Raw genomic sequence first — 24,822 nt, forward strand, 5'->3', positions numbered from 1 at the left:
ATTACTAGTGAAAGTTATCAGGGCGATGCATGCACAATATAGAATCTGACAGGACCCGCCCCGGATTTCCTCGGAACCCGAGTCGGATCCCGCCTAAATATCCGGCATTCCGCAGATGCCGGGCCCATGTACTAAAACCCGAGACTTTCTACCAAAATTTTGGCAGTCTCCCCTGTAAACAGGACATAACCCAAAAATTTCAACCTGTCAAAAACACAGATATTTATTCAACCCAACAGCCAGCGTAAAAAAATATACACAAAGCTTAGTGTTACAAACCATGGCCTCCGGCCTCAAAATACCAAATTCTAACTGGGCAATAACAGAGCATCTAACAGAATTCAACCAACCAGTAAGAATAGAGTTTTACGAGTTAACAGGGTACCGAAGCTCTACAAAAGCTCGGAGCACCAAAGTTCACGGTTCAAGGGCACACGACACAACTCTGCTGCTCGTACCAGTCACTACTGGCTGTGGGGCGCAAAACAGAAAATTGTGAGTGGACAAAACAAAGTTTAGTTCAATTTAAACCAAAGTAATATAACCCCACTGTTAGAAAACCATGCATGAACTCAATACATTAAAAACCATTATATTCATACATATATAGTTTGCTCAATCCGAGCTAAATCCGAAATTCAGTGAAACTTGCAAATCAACCCACCCAAACCTTTCCTTACAAAACTCAAATCAAACTCTCGAAACCCGTGCCCACCGGCACGACGAGCGGGGAAGTATCCTCGCTCAAAAATAAGAACAATTGCATAATACTAAAATATGAGAGATACACTCTGTATATATATAAGACACACCTAATTGTACCGGGGAAACAATCCAGCAGGGGATTGTTGACTAGCTCACAATTATCAGCCCTCAAGCGGACTATGTGGCTAGGGACAAGCCGTCCAACTGGGGGACTAACTCTCAGCCAGCACGTACGGACGAAGAATCAAGACCCGTACGCCTGTAAACAGTCCTACGCGCGCAGACTACCCAATTAAGGGTCTACAGCGACACCCCGTTAAGATATGCCCCGGGTTCCGATATTTCCAAGTATCACATTTCCATAATCCATTCACAAATCCAGGGGGAGGTACACGGGGTAGTGCTTATAGCACTTCAAACTGACAATCTATACCACATCTTTCCACAACTCATAAAACAACCCCGTACTTCCCACACATAGCCCTCAAAGATAGATAACAATTCACATATATCAATTTATATATACTCAAGAATATCAAAACCCAGAAAATATACCAAATACTTACGAACATATTAGTTTCACTTTAAAGCACAAATTAACTGTCAGTAAATCCTTAAATTCTTATACATGCAATTTCCAAGATAAATCCATGCTATTTATTTGAAAACAAAGTCCACTCACAAGTAGTCCCAAGCTGCGTGACCCCGAGAGGGTCCTGACTGCTCCGAAGGCGGAGTCGGATTACCTATTTCAGAATAGAAATACGATATAAAAATCCAACTCTTCAAAATAAGACTTTAAAATAAAATCCTAATTTTCCCGGGTTTCTAGTACGCACGAGGAACGAGACACTCCTAGGGTCCACCTAAGAGTTTCAAACGCTGAAAAAGTCTCGGAAAACACTCGGTCAACCGGACGGTCAAAACTCACGATCGAACGGTTAACGTAAATCATAAACTTTAAATTATTGAACCGGAACATCCGGGGTTCCGATTCACAATCCGTGAATTCCTATGCGATCCTAGGAATACCTGGAACAACATACGTGAAATTGGGTTTGATCCAACGGGCCAAACACATCGAACCCAAAAATCACAGATTAGGTAAAATTCGTTCGAGGCCCAAACGATATCCAAATTGAGATCCGTAAACTCCTACGCGCTCGTGACAACGTAAGGATCATTCTAGGATAAAATGTGGCCTCTGCCGGACTGCCCACGCGCCGCCCCACGCGCTGCCGCACGCGGGTGGCTTGATCACAATTCCGGTGACCGGAAAAACTTAGTATTTTGGCTCCAAACTCCTAACCTAGGTAATACACCTAATTTGGAACCACTTTTCTTCTTGGGTGAAGGCCAGAAAATGGCCGGAAGTGGCCGGAAATTTCAACTGAAAACCGGCTGTAGCTAAACTTCGAAATTTAACTTGTAATCTCTCAAAATTTCGGGAAACCTATCCAACAGGCAGCTAGAGCACGAAAAATAGATAGATTTCCATACCTTACTTGTCAAAATCGGTTGAGAAACGAAGGAGAACGAAGGTGTTGAAGTTTCATGATTTTTCTGAAATTTTCCAGCAGCTTTTGCTGCGTTTTCCGGCGGCTGCAGCGGCTGGCGACGGCAGAGATGGCGGGGGAGGAGACGGCAGGGCCGGGCCTGTGAGCTTGGCTCCGACGGTGGGGGCTACGGTGGTCAGTGGTGGTGGCTGGGGGTTTTGCAGAGAGAGAGGGAGTCGACGGGAGAGAGAGAGACGCACGGGAGAGAGAGAGGGAAATGAGAAATAATCAGATTTTCTGATTTTAACAAAATTCATTTCTGAAAATTTCCAATTAAGCCCTTAACGGTTTTTCGACCATAACTTCTTCGTTTCAAATCCGAATCGAGCCTACCGCGTGTCTACGGACTCGGCTCAGTACCACCTTTCTAAAAACACCACTTGCTGCCCCAAAATCTCTCCGGATAAAAATTGACCTTTTTGCCCCCACTTCAAAGGCAAAAATTGGAAATTCCAAAATTTAATTAAATTAAAATCCAAACTTAATAATATTTTGGGTCGGGATGTTACAGAATCTCTATAAATTTTTGTATTCTTTGTTTGTTTGTTTTGTTGCTTGGTGTGTGTGTGTGTGCGTGTGTGTGTGTGCGTGTGTTCTATTCATCATATTCTATCGATAACAAGGTCTTAGAGTCTTTCCACACTTCAAGTGGTATCAGAACTGCATTAGCAGCGAATGCTGGCTTATGCCCAAGTGTTCTTATAGTTTAAAGGACGTTAGTGTGTTGGAGATGATGGAGCTAAAGTTCATCGACAAGGATAACTTTACACTATGGCAAAGAAGGATGAGGAACACCCTAGGCCAACAGGGTCTCAGTGTTGTCTTGGCAGGCAAAGACATGAAGCTGGAAACCATGACATCAGAGGAGTGGAACACGGTCAGCGAGTTGGGTAGGGGTTCAATTGAGAACTATATAGCTGCTGAGGCTATGTTCAATATGATTGAAGACATTGCGAAGCAAACATTGAAAAAGCTCGAATATATGTATGTAGGAAGGTCACTTTCAAACAAAACTTTTCTTGAAGGATGAACTCCTAAATCTTCGAATAGAAGAGGGTAGAGATGTCTTAGAGCATTTAAACACCTTTAATAAGTGTGTTGCAGACTTGTAGAGAATGGAAGTTATGTATGATACGGAAGATAAGGCTCTTTTTGTCTTGAGATCCTTACATTCATCATATAAACACTTCAAGAAAACGCTTAAGTTCGGCAAGAGCACGTTCAAATTTGAGGAGGTTGTGAAAGATATTCTCTTCCATCATAGGATAAATGATAGGGAGAGCTCTCAAGGTGAAGGTCTAGTTGCAAAGGTCGGTGAGAGGGATCGTTCAAGTAAGCATTAAGGTAAGAAAGGTAACATGAGTAGGTCAAAATTCAAGGCTAAAGATGGTTGTTTTGAGCATGGGTCAAAAGAACATTAGAAGAAGCATTGTCCCACATGGAAAGAGAAGATGAACAAAGGGAAGAAGTTAGTGGGCACAACGGCCGGGGTTGCTATGGATATCAACGGTGAGGTTTTATGTGTTGTGGATAAAACTAATAGTAATTTATTTTCTATATCTTCTTGGAGATCCTCTTCTTGCTGGATTTTGGATTCTGAGTGCTCATATCATATGTGCTCAAACAAGGAGTGTCTTTACACGTATGAGAAAGTCGATGGTGTTGAAGTTGTGATAATAGACGACTCAGTTTGTAAAGTCGAGGGCACATGTATGATTAAGCTAATGCATTATGACATTGTTAGGACATTGAGGATGGTAATATATATTTCAAGTTTGCCTAAGAATCTAATTTCCCTTGGTACTTTTGATAAAAATGGTTACATGTACAAAACCATGAGAGGGAAAATCATAGTCTCGAAGGATTCACTTGTGATTATGAAGTGAGATTCAACCTAACTGCCTATATAGACTTTTTGGTACAACAGTGATAGGTGGAGCAACTATATCTACCAGCAAGAACTCAGCGGACCATACTCTCTGCTTTGGCATTTGAGGTTGGGGCATATGAGTTAGCGAGTTAGGCAAGAACTACACAACCGAAAATTGTTGGATGGTGTAAGTGGTCATAAACTTGAGTTATGCAAGTATTGTACCATGGAAAAATAACCAATTGTGGTATTCAAGCAACAAAACAAAGAGAACAGGTGTGCTAGATTATATATTCACAAAGACGTATGAGGGTCGACACCGGTTAAATCCAAGGCTGGACTGGAGCTCGCTATTTCGTCACATTCATGGATGATTTTTCTAAGAAGGTTTGGGTTAGTTGACCAAAAAAAAAAAAAAGAAGGTTTGGGTTTATTTTATAAAGGAGAAATTCGAGGTCTTCGCTAAATTCGAATTTTTTTTTTATGTACTCGATGACATGGAAATGTCAATTGTTCAATATGTCCACCCTCTTACACCCAAGTTTGAAACTCTCTCAAAAGATTATAGTAGTTTAGAGTAGTTTAAAACTATCGCTCGTATCCAAAAGCATTTCAGTTACAGAAGCTTCCATGCTCTACCTCCATCCATATTGAATTTTTTAAGTCTTCCGAAAAACATAACTGCTACGAGAACTAATTTACCCTGATCACTCCATCTTCCTGAAAATCCATACCATTTGTCCTGGCAATCGCCATTAGGATGGATCTGTCGTTTACAACTATAGCCAGTAGTAAACCCTACATTTCCATAAGCGCTGCGGGAAAGAAGATAATGGTAATAAATTAGCGAAATTGCAAAGGGCAAAATGCATTGTAATATATTAAAAGAAAATTAAACCAACTAAAATTTTACAAACACAAGTAACAAAATCTCAGTTGTAAGCAGTACTAGTGAAGCCCTTCTTTTCAAAGAAATACTCGAGAAGGGTTACTGAAGATTTATCGGGTTTCGTATATCTGATTTACCTGATGACTTCAATCACGATATTCAACACATTGAAATTGAGGGGATCTTCCTTCATCTGTTTCCTCTCAGTTATGCATACTAGGATGATAAAGATGGCCAGATACGAGAGCTGTGAGAATATGAGATTCTCCACCAACTTTCCTCTTCTCGTTTTCCTCCTTTCATGAGGTTGTAGAGGATTTTGATCATCATCTTTTATGGGAAGGAACGAAGTGTAAGGAGGAAGGTACCTTCGATTAAAACAACTGTTATAACCCACAATTGCAGCTCATTTTATGAAGAAAAAAAAACACAAAAAAACTTATAGGCCTAATTTAATGGATCAGTCATGTTTTGCAGGCTTATAATTTAATTGGCCTTTAAGGAATTTAACAAGGTTAATTTGAAATATTTAAAATATATAAAAGTTTCTATGTTGCTAGATTGTGTTTCAACAGATAAAATTGAATTTCATTGGGTTAGTGGCCTATTTATTAGGTGTACTCTGATAATGATGTGTTATCCAATCTAACGATATGCCTAAGATATATGTGTAGATCATGGGATGATGGATTTAAACAACAACCTAGGAACTTTTTATATTGTTTTATGAAATAAGACTCGCAACCACTGCAAAATAATTGAGTTATTTAATTCTTAGCATTCTGATTGAGAAGAAAAAGCTTTTTTAAGAAGCATTATTATTGCAAGAAAGTAAAGAAAAACCAATTGGCATGGTTACGTAGGGGACCTTATTAATTCAACAGAGGATTCATCTAGTTCCAATAAAAACTGAGTTGGGATGCATCTGTTAGTTGTGTCATTGATGAGAGAGAGAGAGAGAGAGAGAGAGAGAGAGAGAGAGAGATTGAAACAAGCATGTAATTTGAGGTTAGTCTTTGTCTGATATATTACTTGTGATGTCTTTAGTTAGTGGCAAACTAAGGAAGAACAATAACAAAACCTAAACCAAAAGTCATCATCTTCTTCTATAATTCTAGTAGAAATGCATGTGGGTCCCTTTCCCCTAGGCCTAGGCTGAGTTGGTGCCTCTAAGTGAGGATCTCCACCGGTTAGCATATGCTTATTTAATATTTCATTTTATTTGCCTCTTTTGGCATCTGGGCTATGAAAACTAGGTTTTTTTTTTATTCATTCATTGTTTTTTGCCCTTGTCATCCACAATGTGTGGAAAAAGAGCTCATTGGCTAACTAGTCCAACATTTTCTCGTTTTACTGACTAGTTTACCACTCTTACATGTTGGGATTAATTTTCTGTTCATCTACTTCTCTGTGGATCAATTTATATTCATTAAGGTTTTGTTTTTTTTTTGTTGCCAAAATTCATTAAGTTCCATATACTAAAAACCGAATTTTGGTTCGAATCTCATGATGATGCGACAATTAGTATGTTACAAAGTAATAAAAATATTTTTTATGACAGTCTAATATGTTATATTATAAATATTATGATTAATTATAATAATTAATCATAGGACTATAGATGTAAACGCGATTCTATTTAACGAATAATTATTATGATTGGCAATTGGACAGCAAACATGTTTGTCAAACATAGAAGATTTTTCTTACTTGTATGTATTTATAGATAATAAATAGTTAGATGCATGGATGGATGGATGGATGCAAAGAGAAAGAAACTAACATCATCACGACGAATAATACCAAGATGACCGGAGAAATGATCGAGAGGTCGACAATAGTTTCACCGGTATGCCTTGAATTCACACTTTGAAACAAAGCGCCAGTGATTTTCTGGTAAGAATTCAGGCCACTTAAGCTGTCTGAACTCCACTCCAAGGACAAAAATGCTATCAACTGTACCATGATGAACACGAAAACTGTCACAACCAAAAGTGAAGAATGGAGACTTGGAAGCAAGTGGAGGAACCCAATTTCCCTTGTGTGCTTCAAAAGGTAATTACATAAGTGTTCTTTCTTTTTGAAAATTTTCCCCAAAACCCGAATCGAAAATCTCAAGCATGAGGGAAGCAATGTGTTGCCGAAAAGGACTTGAGGAATGAGAATGAGGAGGAGGCCTGAGTTTTTGCTGAAGACCATCATGTTTTCATTGGTTGGAACAAAGCCACAGCTTGAGAAGGTTGAAACTGTGGTGAAGAGTGAGAATGTGTGCACGTTTAGCCCCTTGTTTTTTAGTACATTTCTTGCACTTGAAATAACTGCTAGATAAAGTGAAACCATTAGCACCCCAAGACCATGAATCACTAAAAGATAACCTACAATTACACAACCCAAAAACTTGATTGAATTAAACTTCAAAGATTCACCATCTAATGGTTTATCACTTTGGTCCTGATCATAAACATCCACACCCAAATTGAAGTCTTGGAATTCAGGCTTGGATGCCAATGAGCCCAATTCAACATGATAAAAAACAATATTATTTGTGGGTGTTGATGAAGGACTAATATCACTGCTGGCTGAAGCAACTTTTTCTTTTGTTAGCAGCATGAGCTTGAACTTCCACAGCTGAAGTCCAACCATGGAGGTAAAGACCTCCCCACCTATGAACATCAAAATGGTTAAAATGATGAGCTGGGCATTGGAGAAAACCTCCATTTCAACAGTGGACATGCTAGAAACAGTTGAGGCAGAGACAGAGGTGAAAAACAAATCTAAATTCCTAGGCCGAAAAGAAGGATCGGTTCTTGGCTTCAAGGCCTTGAGAACCCCAAAACCAAGAAAGGAGAGGGTGACAAAATAGACTAGCTCGATCCAAAATGGCTTTGCCATACGGAGGACGAACCGATAATAACATACAAGTAGAAATCCCATGGATTTGCTAAGACTGGCTAGTTTGAGAAATGAACAACTACAAAGATGTTGCAATTTCTTGCCAAAACAAACAAAGTTGTTCATCTTTGCTTAGTAATCGTTTTGAAGGAAACTTTTGTGTGGCATATGGTTGTGCGTATAGGGTGGGGGTATTTATATATGAAGAAAACGTTCTTGATGGATTTTTTTTTTCTTCTTATTTATTTAAAATTAAACAATAACTTGGATTCAAAATTTCCTCGAAAGCAGTGAATATTTCCTCGCAAACAACGAATATTTGAGCCATTATATGTCAAATGATGATTTATTTATTTGTAGAATTTTAAGACACGTGGATGAGAAACAAAATAAAAAGAATATGCTATAGGTGTGTGAATTCATTTGTGACCGCTTCTCTAGAAAGTATTTCTGCTCACAAGCGCTTTTATTATAAAATTTCTGAATTTTCATAAATAAAAAAATCCAAGTGGTTTGCTTTCTGGAGAAGCACTATATGACCCAAAAGCGCTTCTAAACTTTTTTGCCAAACTCTGTCATAAATGCTATTAGTTGTCAAAAAACACTTTTAGCCCTTTCAGAAGCACTCCCAAACAGGCCTACATGTCTAACAATATGCAAGTGCTATAGGATATTCCTATATACAATACTTACAAATATAAAATTGAATGATTGAGGAAATAATAGAGGTTCACGTGGAGTAGTTTTTTTTTAGTATCATAGGTTCTTTCATTTGATCAAATATTAATGTAACGGTACATCATCCAATCTTATGACTTGGTCCATTGCATAAAACATTCATATTCATGGTACATCACAACATGAATTTTGTTGAGACATGTTTAGAAATTTTATCACCGTATTCATAGAAGATAGTTTTTATTACCAAATCACGTAGTTGTTATGGATATACCTAATAAGGGAAACTAAAGTCTTTCTTATTAACAAGGGGCTTATAATTTAAGTGGTTAAGAGCAGTTACCCTACATCCGAGGTCCTGTGTTTGAATTTTCCCTCCTCTAGTATCACTTGTATAAAAAATAAAAATAAAAGTCTCTCTTATTTAAAATCACCTCTAAATTCGCCAATTTAGTGACCATATCTTGTTAAACGCAGGGCGAGAATCCATTTCTTGACATGTGCTTCTTCAAGAAGCACTCCCAAGTGCTTTTCCAGGAAGCACTTCGATTTCTTATGAAAATTTCAACGTCTTTATAATAAAAGCACTTTTGTTAGAAGCGGTTATAAGCAGAAGTGCTTCCTAAAGAAGCAGTCCCAAACAAGCCCTGAATGATGTACGTTGAGTATGCGTGAATGACCAATCTCACTCTGAGATATCTTCCGTCTTGAAAGTTATTTGGTTTTTTTATACGATATCCACAATGTCTCTCGATAATTCCTAGAGAACTAACCCATCTGGAGTCTATCTTTTTTACCCATTATATCCTCACACAATTTTTAAAATTCCAAATTTGTCATCTACTTTAACCCAATAACACGGGCATTTTAGTAATCAAATTGGATTTCAATACCACTCTTACCCCGATTCATGGTAATTTAGTAAACAGCTCATAAGGAATCAGTACCACTCTTACCCCGATTCCATATAGTTTAGTAAATAATTTCATAGGAATTCGGATTCTAACTCTCCTCAATTCGAATCCTCCTCAATCTGATTACGGATTAGTAAACATGGTAGAAATGTATATGCCAATAATAACAAACAATGAATGTGAGTTGGATCTAGAATAAGGACTAGGAAATTAAGACACTATAATTGGCAACATATATATGGCACAATGTGTGCATACATAATACATTGAGTGTGGAAAAGTATAGGAAGTAATGCGCATAATTGTAAAACCACATCACATACATCTAAATTGCCATAGAAAATTCGAACATAAGAATAGTTGCCCACATGACATACGGAATATATTTGAAATGGAATTAAAGTAGAAAAGGTCTTAGAAAGTTGGTGAGTTTTGTTTATTCTAAAAGTCTGATTGATCTTCTCAAATAATTTAAGATTAATTTGAACATTATTATTGATGATGGATGACCAAGGTGACAACATCTACACTTGAATATTTAGATACCCCTCCGCGTACAAGCCGTGTCCACTATTAATTTATTTACTTACAAGGAATATTGTAGACACTAAAATTACTATACCAACTTTTAAAAATGATATGACGGTGCAGTGTTTTCATTTGTTTTGAATTGGTGCTTATTATTTTAGACTTTATTTAATCACTGTAAAAATTGCCTCATCGATTGGTATTTAAAAGTTGGTGTTTCTAGTATTATTGTTTACGTAGATGGAAAATTGGCTAATTAGTATGCTATTATAGTAATAATGCTAGGGATGCCATATATGTTTATAACTACCTAGATGGGCACAACAAAAGCCAGGCATTAGCCTTAGCCACCCTGCTCTTTTACAACCCATTATAACCCATAATGTTTGATATATTGCGGGGTTTGTAGGTGATGTAGTTAAGAGCACTTATCCTTACACCCAAGGTCATATGTTCAAGCTTCTGTTCTCCAAAAATAGCTTGTATAAAAAAGAACATATCTGTGTAGGTTGTTTTTAGTCAAAAGTATATATCCACTTTTAGATACTAAAGCCCAATCAGCCCAATTAGTTTAACGCGCCCATTAGTTTAATACCACAACATTAAGGATAGAAGTTCTTAAAGAAGCCCAAGAGGATCGTACTTGTCTCCAAACACTCTATTGTACATTACATGTAATGGGGAAGAGCTCTCGTTACATCTATTTGGAACACACCGTTGATATGCTAATTTGCAGGAATCTAACAACTACATGCAACTCGCTTGCAGGCATATGTACAAGATGTTATGTATGAAATTAAACCTAAACGATCAGTTAATTTAGAATCAAGATAGCTTCCAAGCTTTGCCATGTTTAGTACTGAAATTCTTTAGCCTCCCAAAGAACATGACAGTGATGAGTATAAACTTTCCTTGGGTACTCCACCTTCCGGAAAATCCAGACCATGCGTCTTTGCAATCACCTTCATGTTTCAGTCGACGCTTGCAGCTGTAGCCAGTTGAGAACCCAACATTCCCATATGCACTACAAATCAAACGCAGTTTTTGTTAATTACATTGGGCTCCATTTGGACAGCGGTATTTGAAAGAAACGATTTGTATTTGAAAACAAGGCTAATTAAACTTGATATCAAGCTAGAAAACATCAGACTAGTACATTTGTAATAGATTTGAGATGACTATATGCAATGAGTCAGTTGAAATCCATTGTTTTCTTCATATGCTTTTAAAATCTTGGCATGGATTGTAGCAATGTGTAATCTTACGACTTAATAACCTTGTAATGTCATCTAAATCCTTAGATTTAGAATCACTCCATCCAAACGGATTGTTAGTGTTTCCTACCGCCAGGGCCGTCTGTGAGTTTCTAAGGCCCCTAAGTGAAAACACCAGTGTACTTGTTGAAGGCAGAGAACTAAATATAGTAAAACATAAGTTGAACACAATTAATAAAGCACGTAATTACGTATATACTTACCTAATTACTTCTATAATGACGTTAAGAACACTAAAGTTGAGGGCGTCTTCCTTCATCTTTTCCCTCTCTGTGATGCAAATGAGAATGATAAACATTGCTAAATAAGACAGTTGTGAAAATATTAGAGACTCCACCAAAGTCTTTCTTGCGTTTGGAATGCCCTTTGCTGAGGCAGAGTCTTCGCAATCGCTAGTTGTTGGAAGAAATGTAGTATATGGTGGAAGATACCTGAATTGTATTAAAGAAATTATTAAAATTCACAACCACAATATGCAATTTATTTATCTTTTTTTATATATACTTCTTCCCAAAAGTATATATACTTCAAGTTTTTTTTTATTACAATCGATATTAGAGGAGGGAAGAATTGAACTTAGGACCTCAATGCTCTTAAACACTTCAGCTACAAGCCCATGCAATATATACATAAAGTTGGAAATGATGGTATATGGATCAGGTTCGGCCAATTGCCTAAATTTGTAGAGCATCAGCTCCATATTTGATTGACTTTATTCCTTTTATACTTACAAGAATAAGGAACCCCAACTGGCATGAACACCAAAAGAGTGGGATCAAATAACAAATGCAAAATCTCATCAAAGAGACACTTTCATACAGTGAAAAGTCATGCATGCTTTCTTTTGGCAAGAATATTATACAGTGCAAACAATAAGTTAATTTGAGCCCGGAAAAGTATCTTAGATATTTGACCATGAAGTCATGGATCTCTGGTAATGAGAATAAGAGAGAGAGATATATATATATATTTTTCCAATTTATTCTAGAAATATATATGAGAGATTCTAGCAAGGAAAGTGCATACACTTATATTCAAAAGTAGTCCAATTTTCTGGGCAGAAATAGGTTTGCGCAGTGACAAAGATGGATTTAGTTACAGGAATTGATGAGAGCAAATACGAAAATGATATACGGCCGGAGAGAAGAAGAGAAGATGAAATGAAATCACAAGACACCAGAAAGCTATATTGAATTGGACAATTTGAGCATGCGTGGGTTTAATCACTAGGATAGTGACATTATATTGATTTAGTGGAAATGAATCAAAATCATTGATTAGGAGAAATTTACATGTATCTGGATGTATGATCTTAATTTATAATCTTGCAACATAACATGCATGCTAAATATTTTATACGAGATTATTTTTAAATAATCAAAAGAAAATAGTATTTTAATTTCAAAATTATTAGTTGACCTTCAATAATCAAAGAAAAATAGATTTTCACACTTGTCCATGCACTCTCACATATGATGAGAGTAATTAAAAGTTCATAAATGTAAAGGAAATTAATATTCCATATTCATACAAATGATCATAAGCAGTAATGCTACGGTCATCAAATTTGTTAATAAAATTTACTCACTAAATTATTTGTGAATGTGTGACTATCTTTTTTTCTTTCATCAATCTTAGTATATTGTGGAAATTTGATAATATCGAGAAAAAAAATATTGAGAAAATAATCTCACTTGATGAACAAAATTTGATAAAGGATTTAATGAATGCTAGTAGATTTAAGAGACGGAGAGGAGACAAAGACTCACATCATCACCACAAAGAGCACTAAGATTGCAGGGGAGATAACAGAGAGATCAATAACGGATTCACCGGCATGTCTCGAATTCATGGTCTGAAAGATTGAGGCCACAAATTTCTGATAGGCAGTCAGACCATCCATGGCTTCAGATTTCCACTCCATGGCACAAAATAGTATAACCTGAACTACTATGAAGCCCAAGACAGTAAGGGCCAGAAGAAAAGTACGAAGACTAGATAGCAGATGGCTGTAGCCCATGCCTTTATAATTCTTCAACATGTAACTAAATTCCACCCTCTTGGTAATTTTCTCCAAAACCCAGATCAGAAATCTTAGGCATGCTGGATATAAAGTGTTGCCAAGAAGGAGTTGAGGAAGGAGAAGAAGCAAAAGACCTGAGTTGTTCTTGAAAACTATCATATTTTCGTTTGTGGGGACAAAACCGCAGTTTGAAAAGGTGGAAACTGTGGTGAAGACAGCAAATGTTTGGATTTCAATGCCTTTTTTTTCAAGTACATGTTTTGCACTTGGAACAAGGGTGAAGTACAAGGAAACTAAAATTGAGCCACCTATATGAACCACTAAAAGATAGCCCAAAACTACATAACCCAAAAACCTAATAGAGTTATACTTGATATTGTTGTTGTTGTTGTTCACACCATCTATGTGATCAATAATTTGCCGTTTCTCATTCTCTAAATGTGAATGAGTAGCCAAACCCAACTCAATTTGATCAGCATTAGAGTCTGGGAAATGGTTTTTGGTATCGACTACATCACCTCTACTGTCTGTTTGATGATCATGAAACTTGGGAATAATTTTGGACTTTGTAAATTGAAGTCCAAGCATGGAAGTGAAAACCTCCCCACCCAATAACATCAAAATGGTCAAAATAATGAGATGGGTGTTGGAAAAGACCTCCATTTCCACTACTGACATGCTTGAGACTGTTGTCGCAGACACAGATGTGAAGAACACATCAACGTCCTTGGACCTAGTAGTTCTTGGCTTTGTGAACATCAAAGCCAAATAACCCAACAGAGAGAGCATCACAAAATAAACAAGCTGGACATAGAAAGGGTTGGCATGAAAGAGCAAGACACGAAAAATTGATCGAATTTGAGCTTTAAAAGATTGGGAGAAGCAAGGCAGTTTGTTGCAAGAATAGCTAGAAAGCATCTCTAGTCTATGACCAAGAACAGCAAAGTTCTTCATCTCTCTTTACTTGGAGAGAAATGGCCTGACCATAATCGCAGTGGTTTGGGGTTTATGTAGTGGAGCATCAGGAACTGTTCTAGTAAGTGTGAGGTTTCCCTGTGGATGGCCAAATTGAAGATAACTAATTAAAAATGTGCTCATTATCTTTGATTTGTTGCACTTTCACATGATATGGTGTGGGGCTGATTTCCAAAGTCATATTGTGCATGCCAATATGCCATATGCTACTGAAGATCAATATATACGCACCACACAGGAGCCAAGCATAGTTAAAGTTTAGGACTCGAGAACCATATTTATACGCACCCACTAACTGCAACCCAGTCTTAAAATGAAATTAACTAAATCGGAAAATGGTTTTCAAAACTCAAGTGGACTTGGTTACATATTATCGATTTGGTATTTATGAGGCTTTTTTTAAAATAAAAAAAATTTATATATATTAATATTACATAGGGGAGAAATAACTTTAGGTATTTTAATATTAACTCGTCATCTCACTCTCTCTCACCACTTCGATTAACTCCAAGAGCTTATTAATGAGGTTTTTTTTAATTTATGCTTACAATAAACTTAGTGTGGTAATTTCAATAATATTTTTTTTAGTACAAACAATTGGAAAAGGGGAATTCACAAATATTCATCGGGTATACCCCACTCACCAATGCCACTTTATTTTAGTTATTTGTTATTGCTTCTGCAATTTGTCCATTGACAAGAACTGCTAATGACGAGAGAGGAGAGAGGAAATGAAGGGGGACAAAGTTGCCCATGGGATGTGGTCATTATTACCACTTTATGTTCCTCGCCTTTTTGTTCTATTAATTAGGCTTAAAGAGAGACCATACTCCTCCCCACATTGAATCAACCCACCCTACAAGATGGGAATGAAGGATGTTTATTCTTCACTACAAGAAAAACTGCCTTTAGTGACGGTTAAAAAGTGTCATGAATCTATTTACTTGACGGCTAAAAAGCATCACGAATGCCAGTGAGGGTACCCACATACTTGACGCTTTTTTTCTGTCAAGAAAACATTTTCCCTGACAGATAAAACCTCTCGCAAAAGTGCTAAAACCGAAAACTTATGGTCATCCTTGACGCTTTCTAACTGTCAACTTACATATTTCTTGAAATGAACTAGTACATACTTATGGTCATCCTTGACGCTTTCTAATTGTCAACTTACAATATGAATACATTTAAAATAAAACGTACTAAAATGAACTAAGCTCTCTAGTACCACGTAAGTAGTTCTCGATTTAGAAATAACTTGACACTTAGGGCCAGTTTGGCATTGTTGTGCTGTGAAAATAATCGCTGTCAAATTTGCTGTGAGAGAAATCAACTGTGAGAGAAAACAGTTTGGCGTTTGGTAAATTTTTTGTTAAAAGTATTGTTGGTATTGATTTCCTCATAATCAGAAAATGATTGTGGCATAATCATTAAACTCAGCGCCTCTTCAAAACTGATTCCTGCATAATCAGAAAATGAAAGCACCTCATTAACTGCTTTCCCTTATAGCTTTCTCTCACAGCAATTTTTAACAATAAGTGATTTTCTCACAGTTTACCAAACGGGCTGGACTTCCCAAAATTTTTTAAAAATCACTTATCACCCCAAATAAGCAATGCCAAACGGGCACTTAGAAGTTTTACTTTCCCCACAACATCTCTAAGTGAAGCCTATTATTACAAGTCCAAGTCGTGCTTTGGTTGGAGCCTCCCTAGTCATACCAATTTGTCAAAACATTAACATATATGGATCAATGAATTATCAAAAGCTACAACCATTAATAACTAGCAAGTCATCTCCTACAATGAAATTGGTTGGATGAGAATCGTATATGTGCTTCTCCTTGTATCTTTCAAAAGCGTCTAAAGGTACATGCTTGTGCTATCTACAAATTTATATGAATTTGATGGACAATTATTGTGAAATGGAAAAAAATTCCTACTCAGGCGAAAACACAATTATGAGTAATTCCCAAAACTTATAAGTCCTAAGCACCATCCAGAAGGAAGAATATATATAGGCAAATATCTTCTTCATCTAAACAGAAAGAAATTATTAAGTACAAGATTTCTCAAGCAAAGTCATTGACATGAATATTCAAGAACCGTGATAGGATTAATATTGGTATCAAACCCACTTTCTTTTACATAGAGTGCATCACAGATAAATTCTAGCAATATATATACTACAGAAAATAGTGACTTCTTCTATTAAACTAAATTCCTAGTTATCATTTTTACCTCGCATTGGGATTTGAGTGCTTCACTAATTTGTTGATCCTTTAAATCATCCAATACTTAGAGATGACACGAAGGGAGAGCTATGAAGAAGAGAGAGAGCGTGAGTTATGGAGAGAAGAGAGAGCTGTGGATGGAGATAGTGAGGCAAGCGCCAGGATGAAATCTGAAAGAGAACCCTACCTTAACTTAGTGAATTTTGGATCTGAAAGAAAACCCTACCAGATTTTTCTCTTTTTCTTTTATTTATTTATTTATTTATCTTTTGTCTGAGACTAGCTTGTTTATAAAGTGTCTGCTTTTGTTTTTTCTCTTTTTATCTTTTCTTGAGGAGGTGTTTTAGAAAGTGTCAACTATATAAGGGTTTTAATTGACATTCTATATAAAATGTTAGAGAAAAGTGATATAGAGTTGACGTTCTTTACGTTTCTTGTAAAACGTCATGAAAACTTGGTATGTAGTTGACACTTTTTAAAAAGCGTCAAAGCTTTATAGAATAGGTGATGGTTTTGCAAAAAGCATCAACTATGTGGTGTCAACTAAGGCTCATTTTCTTGTAGTGCTTATATTTGGGAACACTAGGAAATGAGACTAGGAAATGTCATTTTTTCTCATTCTTGTATTTAGTTAGTGCAATATTAGGAATGAAAAGTTGTTTAGTTTTCCAACAATACTCTTGATTTTTTATTATTAATGTGAAAAGTTTTTTAAGGGTCAAAAGTGATATTTAAAAATAACATGAGTTTTTTAAACCCATTTCCAAGCTCCTAAACCTTGAACTAAACGGGCCCTAACTATTAGGGCTCAAGATCCCACATTGAAAAATAAGCATATCCTAGAGTGGTTTAAGAGCTCATGGACACCTTTTCCTTACAAACCAGTTTTTAAGGGCAAGTTCTACCCATGGGTTCTTATTTGGTATGAGAGCATGGTTTTACCACGAAATTGGGTCCAATTCCATGAAAGGGGCAACCTATAGGCTAAATTAAGATGATCGGTGTTATGTATGGGCATGATATCGAGTCATTGAATATTGATAGTTGAGTGAAGTCGCCTCAAAGGAAGAAAAGGACTACAACCGGGTCAGTGTCGATAGAGTGGGCCAACGAGGACGTTGGTTACAGAAGTGTGGTGGAATGTTAGGACTCAAGCTCCCATGTTAGAAAAATAGCATATCCTAAAGTGGTTTAAGAGCTCATAGGCATTCTTTCCTTACAAGCTGGTTTTTAAAAGCATATCCTAGAGTGGTTTAAGTTCTACCCATGAATTCTTAACACTAACTTTCTTTTCTTTCTCTTCGTCTGACCACGGTCTTCTTACCTCTTCTCTTCGTGTGGCCACTGTCTTCTTCCCTCGTCTCTTCTGCCTCTCTCTACAACAAAGAAAAACCCAGGAAAAAAAAATATGATCATTTCATAATTCATATCTCTAAAACTAAAGCCTGAGCCTGAGGAGAGCATGGTGATGACAAATGAATGACCTTTGCATATTATGTAAAACAAGGATTGAATTGATGGAGGCTTGTCAATAACCACTCTAATTGGATTTACATGACTTTAGTCATGTGTAAAATTGATGGTGACTGTCGTTTCAGTCCAATTGGACATATGTTAGTGCCCTTTTGTTGGCTCCTCCACTTTGACCACCCAAGCAATCGCTGAAGCCATGCAGAATGCACCAACACTGTAATGGCAGGGGCATTGTTTCTTATTTTAAAGCAAACTACCAACCCCAATCGGCAATTACCAAAGAGCTCACTTTTTATTTTTCTTCTATTATCCGTATATATTTTATTTAATTATCTGAAAGAGCCACAAATAGTTTTTATATTACGTACGATTCACGGGATCACTTTAAAAGTGTCTCATTACGTAGTACGTACTTTATTATAATTAACTTTGTATATATTTACGTACCATAATAATATTATATCAGTCAGATAGGGTTAGCAGACCACTTGAAAGATTGACAAGATTCAAATAAGAGGGATATTGACAATATGGAGCAGAGAGAGGCTAATAGGTCCGTATAGTTTCTATAGATCTCGAAGATTCATTTGGCTTGTCATGGCCAATTGGGGTTCCAGGATTCTATGGCCAAGGGTTCACAGTGTAAAAGTTCAGAAATTTTTTTACGAAGAAAATAATACTAAAAAAATAAAAAGATAGTATTTCCATTCATAATTCATGACAAAACCAATAATATAAGTTACAATGTCACGACGAGTTTTTATATTTTGAAAACGTTGCATTATAGTTTCGTTATTAATACAAGCAAAAACATCTATCTCAATGTAAACAATCAAGCTATCATTTAACAATTGATCTCCCATTCTGTTGCAAACTGGATTTTTAATAATATTCATAGCGGAAAATGCTCTTTCCATTAAAGCAATTGCAACGGTAAAACCAAAGTCAATGTAAGAAGCAAATACACATAAAGGAAATATTTCATGCATTCCTTTCTCCTCCATTTTTTCCGCAAGACTACTAATCCCTTCCAACTGAGAAAAATCACTACTCAAATGCATATGATGAACATAAACACCAAGTTGATCTTCAAACATCAATAAGTCTCAATCTGAAAATCTTGAGGATAAAATTGAGCAAGACGAACTAGCTTTCGTTTGTCAAAAGCTACAAATTCATTTTTCGGACTCAAGCATGCCAAACAAGTAAGTAACTCAATACTTACCTCATTGAAGCAATCATTTAATTCCGCAAGTTGTCCATCAATTACATGAATAAAGATCTCCACACAATAACAATGATAATTTGTCTTCATTGGAGCATTACGCGATGATCTCCCTAGAATTACATATTCCTCATCTATCGTAGGAACCGCAATATCGTGTTTGTCACAAAACGAAGATGCTATCCTCATTATCCCTCATCAACGGTAGGTTTTCCTTGCATGTTTTCACTATACTCATTGCACTCACAATGTTTTGATCTTTCTTTTGCAATGCTAGAGATAAAGTATTTGTTATTCCCAATATAGCTTTCATTAAAAATAAGTGAAACACAAACTCAAAAGATTGTATTTCTCTCCATAACTTATAGGCTTCACCCGAACTATCATTAGGATTATCATCAACAATCATTCGAAGCACATTCACCACGGATGGGAACATAGAAATGATAAGATACCATAATGAGAGTTCCATCGTGTATTTCCGGCACGTTTGAGATTAGTTTCTTGATTTAAGCCTCGCCCCGTTATAAGACAATCATTTTCAAAAGCTTTCACAAGCTCTTCTTGGTATTGTGCTCTAAGTGCATCGTGACGCTTACAAGATGCTCCAACAACATTAACCAAACTATTAGCCGTTGTGAAAAAAGAGTTGGCATCACTGTTTTTCTTTGCCCAGAGCTAGTTGAAGTTACTGAGTAAAGCAATGAACATAAAATGCACACAATTGTTCTCTCAAAATCTTTGTTTTAAAGCCATTGAACTCACTTATCATATTACTAGCTCCATCATAACCTTGTCCTCGTAGCTTGGAAAAGCTCAAATTTTCAGAATAAAAGAATTCATCAATGGCTTCCTTTAGTGCACTTGAAGTGGTGTCGGTTACATGTTGGACCCCCACAAACCTTTCAATTATTTGTCCTTCGTTGTTCACATAACGCAACACCATCGTCATTTGCTCCTTTATCGAAAATCATGTGCTTCATCTACCATTATTGAAAAATATCTATCTTTTACATCACTCAAGATAAGACCAATGATTTCTTTGGCACAAGAATTAACAAGATCTTTTTGAATTGAATGAGCTATTAATTTTATATTGCCCGAAACATTTTCCAACACAACGGCCTTAACTTTTTCATCATGATCAGCAAGAAATTGCAAGAGCTCTAAATAATTCCCCTTATTACTTGAAATGACACTTTCATCATGACCACAAAAAGAAAGAGCTCGTCGCAACAAATACCTAGTGTACTTAAGTGATGCATTCAAGCAAGTGTGATAAGCCGTGTAAGCTTGGTTTGTTTGCTTGATCACAATTGCTTCAATGTGTGTAGTTTGATGCATTAAATTGTAAGCAACTTCTCTAACTTGGTTGTGAACACTACCAACCTGTCCAACATGAAGGTTAAATCTTTCTATTCCCTTCTTCCAATTATTAAAGCCTAGCCTAGTGAATGTGTCACCACTCACTTGATCAAAATTAGGTTTAAAGAGATAACAATGAAGACAAAACACAACATCTTTAGCTATACTATATTCCAACCAATCAAACTCATCAAACCATTGGGCAATGAAGCGTATATTAATTCCTGATTGATTAGTTTGTGGGAATCTATGACTTCTAGGTTGACAAGGTCCTTTTTGTAGATATGCTCTTCGGATCTCATCTCGAATATTAGGACTATAATTCGTCATTCAAGTTCTTAGTCCAGGGTCTGCCTGAAGATTAGCCAATATCTCTTCTACTTCAATCGGTCTTGCATTTTAACCACCCGGATTAGACGGAGAAGGACTATCTGTAGATAATTTTATTTTAAAGAATCATTCCATAAATCTACACATTAACTAATTCAATCAATCATTAATTTTTATCCAAATTATTATATGAATATGAAAATGTCAATAACCCACTACCAATAATCAATATACCAAATTATCATATCAATCAATATTCAATATACTCAATCAATCCACATTATCAATCAATTATAAGCTCAATCAATCTACATTATCATATCCATAAATTTCATTCCATAAAAAAAAAAAAAAAAATCAATTTCAACAATATATATTATCAATATAAATTTATACATATCAATTTTGCTCACTTGTAGTTGAAAAATACGGCGGCCGGCGGCACAAGGTGAGGGACTACATATCAATTTGTGCCGAGGTTCCAAAAGTGTTAACGAATGTGAAGTTAAGGGACTACAACACCTATTTTTTTTAATTTAAACACAAAAATGCGAATCGGGCACAAATTCAAATACTATTACTACTTAACTGAGGGAGTTAAGAGCCGCGGGGGTAGGGGTTCCTATTCCCCTCTCAATTTTGTTGAGGCCTTTGTTTTCTTAACACAATTACCAATCTTTTATCAAATTTTATTGAGGCCCTTTTTATGTTTTTCTTGTCTCTCTTTTCACTATTATTACTACCCCTTCTACATCTCTTTTTATGTTATTTTGACTCTAAATTTTGTAGTAATAATAGTAGATAGTTAATAATGTTATTTTGACTCTAAATTTTGTAGTAATAATAGTAGATAGTTAATGTAATATGTAAAATAATAGAGTATAATAATCAAATTTAGGAATTTTGTATTAAGTAAAAAAATTCAAATGTCATTTCAATATTTAAGGTGCCCTCTCTTGTGTTAGGTGATGCATAATGTAGTTCGAGCAGTGTCACCATGTTTATCAGAGCAGTTTCTACATGTTATTTAATTCTTCAAAGTCAAGATTCAAGAGCAAGCATCATTGGATGTGAGTAAACTAATTTTTTTGCTTGAACAATGTCAAATCACTGGTATAAAATGCGAATTGGGCACAAATTCAGAGATTATTACTACTAGTAAGCTCCTCAAATGTTTTATCGTGTTGAGTGACACATAATGCAGTCTGAGCTGTATGACCATGTTTATCACAGCAATTTCAACACGTTATTTAATTCTTCTAAGTATCATTTGAACCATGTCAAATCACTTGCAAAATGCCATAAAGAAAGCATTTATATTCAAGCCTATAATTGAAGTGCCCACTAATGTTTTGGTAATTTAACTACTTGTGGCTCTGAATTTTCCAGGTGGTCAGTTATTTAATCAAATATTCTTTGAAGATTTACGTATTATTATGTTCTCTTGTGAGTGTTATGAAACACTTAGCTCAATGGCTAAATGTCCTTATCTTTTAATGAGTGCCCTGGCTTTTTATATCATGAATCATGATAGGTTTCTTTAACATTTTTATTCCTGTAATGCCAAAAATAGCCCTTAATGTGGATACCACATATTGGTTTTCAGGTCCCATATATCAAAAACGATGGATAGAAATGACACACTAACAATTAGCAATGGACAAGATGCTCAGTGATGGATTAAGAATATATAGAAAAGGTGTGGGATTGTATTTGATGCACTTAACACTAGTTGTTTTCTTTTTACAAAATGATAGTCTTAAGTCAGTAGGGTGGGGGATTCGAATTGGAATAATGCTACTCTTACCATATTTGTACGTCATATTCCTATATCATCTTATGTGGCAGATGAAGTGGACAATCATATAAATTAAAATTAATTTAACATTTTCTTTTCTTTTATGATTTATTGATACTTTTTAATTGATGCGACTATCCACTTCATCTGTCACATAAGGTGATATGAGAATGTGGTATACAAATGTGGTAAAAGTAGCATTACTCTTCAAATTAACGTGCAAGACGGCGAATTGTTTGTTAGATATTCATTATCGACATGTTCCAACATTAATGCGTGCCTACAACTAATTGTTTGTGAGATATTCATTGTTGACATGTTATGACATTGATGCAACTAAAACTAATTTTCAGGATTCATTAGTTGTCTAATAATGTTTGCTGCACTTGGCCCTTGATTGCACTCTTGTTCTTCGAGTATGCGACAAGAGTGAAAAATGTAAGTGAACCAAGAAATTATTAGCATAAGGGAAGGGAGAAGGATAAAGTACCATAGATGAGAAGCGTGTCTGCTTGAAAGGATGTGTGCTTTCACTCTCCCACTACTCTGTCTGGGCTTAGTGGGATGATTAATCATTTGTGTTATACAGTTATCGCATTAACATTTTTTTTTTTTTATAACTATAAGCACCTTATTTTATAAAGGAAAATTCTTGTGCCTTGATTCAGTTGAGTGATGATAGCTGTAATGGAAATGACACAACGAAAAAAGGAAGTTGAAAATTCTTGTACACTGCACAACCTACCCTGCTTTATTCTTATAAAATCATGACACATGGCATATTTTTAATGGAAGTATCATAAGCTGAGGTGGTAGTACAGTACTATTCTATAATTTCTCCCGACTATCAATCTCACAAAGTCTCTTGATCCACTGTCAACATCAGGTGCCTGCAATAATCCACCGTCCAAGGAACTCGATTCTTCCAAAGTAATTAAGAAGCAAGAGATCTTCAACAATCAGATTTCATTGGTATTTGCCAAGCAGTGTTCGAAACATCGGCCGCCTAGGCGCTTTGCCCTTTTTTTCATTTTATTTAATTAGTAATTAGCTTTTAATTATTATTTGCTTAGTGAAAAATCAGTATTTCAATATTTTAATTAGATTTCAGAAATTACTTGATAAATAATATTTAATTCTATTAAAGTCTTTTGTAGACTTTAAAAATTATTTTTAAAATTCCATTATTTAAAAATCCTATGAAATTATTTTAAGTACCCAAAAATATATTAAGATTTATTTTAATATTCCAAAAATAGATTTTAGCTTCCAAACCCTAAATCCAAGTTTCAAACCAAAAGCCCTAGCTTCTGAACTAGTTCCAAAAATAGTAATTAATTATTGTAAATTATTTATAAATATAACTTAAACTATGCTTGTTTGATAATTTAATTTTAAATATAAATTATGCTTTATGCTTAACTTATAAGTTTTTTTTTGTAGCACTATTATATGCTTTATGCTTAACTTTGTCCCCCTGTTGTATAAAAATTATGGTACTTTATAATGTATATGTCCTTTCTTTTTCTTTTTTTTATTTTTTGCATGATTTTGGTATTAATTTATAATTTATAATATAAAATAATTATATATAAAAAGATTTATCATTTTATAAATTTATTTATTTATTTTAAAATAATTTGTGAGTTCTTTTATTTTATCTTTATTTTAATTAGATTTTTATGTTTATTCCATTTGGCACAATATGTGTGTGTCCATGTGGACGTATTAATTTCCATTTAAGTGTTTTAACGGAGGGATTGACTAACGAGTGTATTAAATTGATATGGAATTAAACATTATGCATGCGACTAAGATGAAAAGAAACTTTATGTATCGAAGGCTGAAACTTGGACAATTTCATAGTAGTAAAATGATAATTACATATATGATGTTTTGGTCCTCTTGGTTACTTTGGCATGTATTCTCCCCCTCCCCCACATATGAAATCTTGGTACCGCCACCGAGAGTGATGATAGTTGAGATGATGGCAGTGGTGGTGACCATGGGCAGTTCGGGTGGTGGCGGTAACCTTGGTAAGATGGTTAGTGTACATGATTTTTTGAGGGATCCCTCAACTGAAGCTTTCTGTATATA

General features: G+C 35.6%; 2 protein-coding genes and 1 long non-coding RNA gene across 5 annotated transcripts; all 3 read right to left on the reverse strand.

Annotated features, from left to right (window-relative positions):
- Nucleotides 1-205: 205 nt before the first annotated feature.
- On the reverse strand, nt 206-2,460 carry LOC148297179 (uncharacterized). Its single transcript, XR_015836273.1, has 3 exons — nt 2,206-2,460; nt 1,388-1,451; nt 206-471 (listed from the first exon to the last, which is right to left on the reverse strand). It is a non-coding gene; the product is annotated as an uncharacterized LOC148297179 (long non-coding RNA).
- Nucleotides 2,461-4,747: 2,287 nt separating this feature from the next.
- Nucleotides 4,748-8,052, reverse strand: LOC110766193 (cation transporter HKT1;3-like). Of its 3 annotated transcripts, none has more exons than XM_088247470.1 (4): nt 7,606-8,052; nt 6,804-7,545; nt 5,158-5,388; nt 4,748-4,946 (listed from the first exon to the last, which is right to left on the reverse strand). In XM_088247470.1, the coding sequence occupies exons 1-4, from the start codon at nt 8,036-8,038 to the stop codon at nt 4,748-4,750; spliced, it is 1,605 nt and encodes a 534-aa protein (XP_088103596.1). In that variant the 5' UTR covers nt 8,039-8,052. The 3 variants fall into 3 exon arrangements, with proteins under 3 accessions (XP_088103596.1, XP_088103595.1, XP_021825165.1); XM_088247469.1 differs by having other exon boundaries at nt 6,804-7,449; nt 7,492-8,052; XM_021969473.2 differs by having other exon boundaries at nt 6,804-8,052.
- Nucleotides 8,053-10,632: 2,580 nt separating this feature from the next.
- On the reverse strand, nt 10,633-14,481 carry LOC110766201 (cation transporter HKT1;3-like). The gene is made up of 3 exons (XM_021969486.2): nt 13,076-14,481; nt 11,510-11,737; nt 10,633-11,056 (listed from the first exon to the last, which is right to left on the reverse strand). Exons 1-3 carry the CDS (start codon nt 14,281-14,283, stop codon nt 10,858-10,860), a joined length of 1,635 nt encoding a protein of 544 aa, XP_021825178.2. The 5' UTR covers nt 14,284-14,481; the 3' UTR covers nt 10,633-10,857.
- Nucleotides 14,482-24,822: the final 10,341 nt, after the last annotated feature.

Source organism: Prunus avium, chromosome 1, assembly GCF_965620075.1.
Source record: "Prunus avium chromosome 1, drPruAviu1.hap1.1, whole genome shotgun sequence".
Lineage (NCBI taxonomy): Eukaryota > Viridiplantae > Streptophyta > Magnoliopsida > Rosales > Rosaceae > Prunus > Prunus avium.

Excerpts from the sequence above, each read along its gene's own strand:
- LOC110766193 (XM_021969473.2), bottom strand. The coding sequence starts at position 8,038 with ATGAACAACTTTGTTTGTTTTGGCAAGAAATTGCAACATCTTTGTAGT. Across the intron at positions 5,389-6,803 it reads GTATTATTCGTCGTGATGAT|GTACCTTCCTCCTTACACTT; the intron begins GTTAGTTTCTTT and ends TTTTAATCGAAG. Across the intron at positions 4,947-5,157 it reads ATCGTGATTGAAGTCATCAG|CGCTTATGGAAATGTAGGGT; the intron begins GTAAATCAGATA and ends TCTTTCCCGCAG.
- LOC110766201 (XM_021969486.2), bottom strand. The coding sequence starts at position 14,283 with ATGAAGAACTTTGCTGTTCTTGGTCATAGACTAGAGATGCTTTCTAGC. Across the intron at positions 11,738-13,075 it reads GTGCTCTTTGTGGTGATGAT|GTATCTTCCACCATATACTA; the intron begins GTGAGTCTTTGT and ends AATACAATTCAG. Across the intron at positions 11,057-11,509 it reads GTCATTATAGAAGTAATTAG|TGCATATGGGAATGTTGGGT; the intron begins GTAAGTATATAC and ends TTTGATTTGTAG.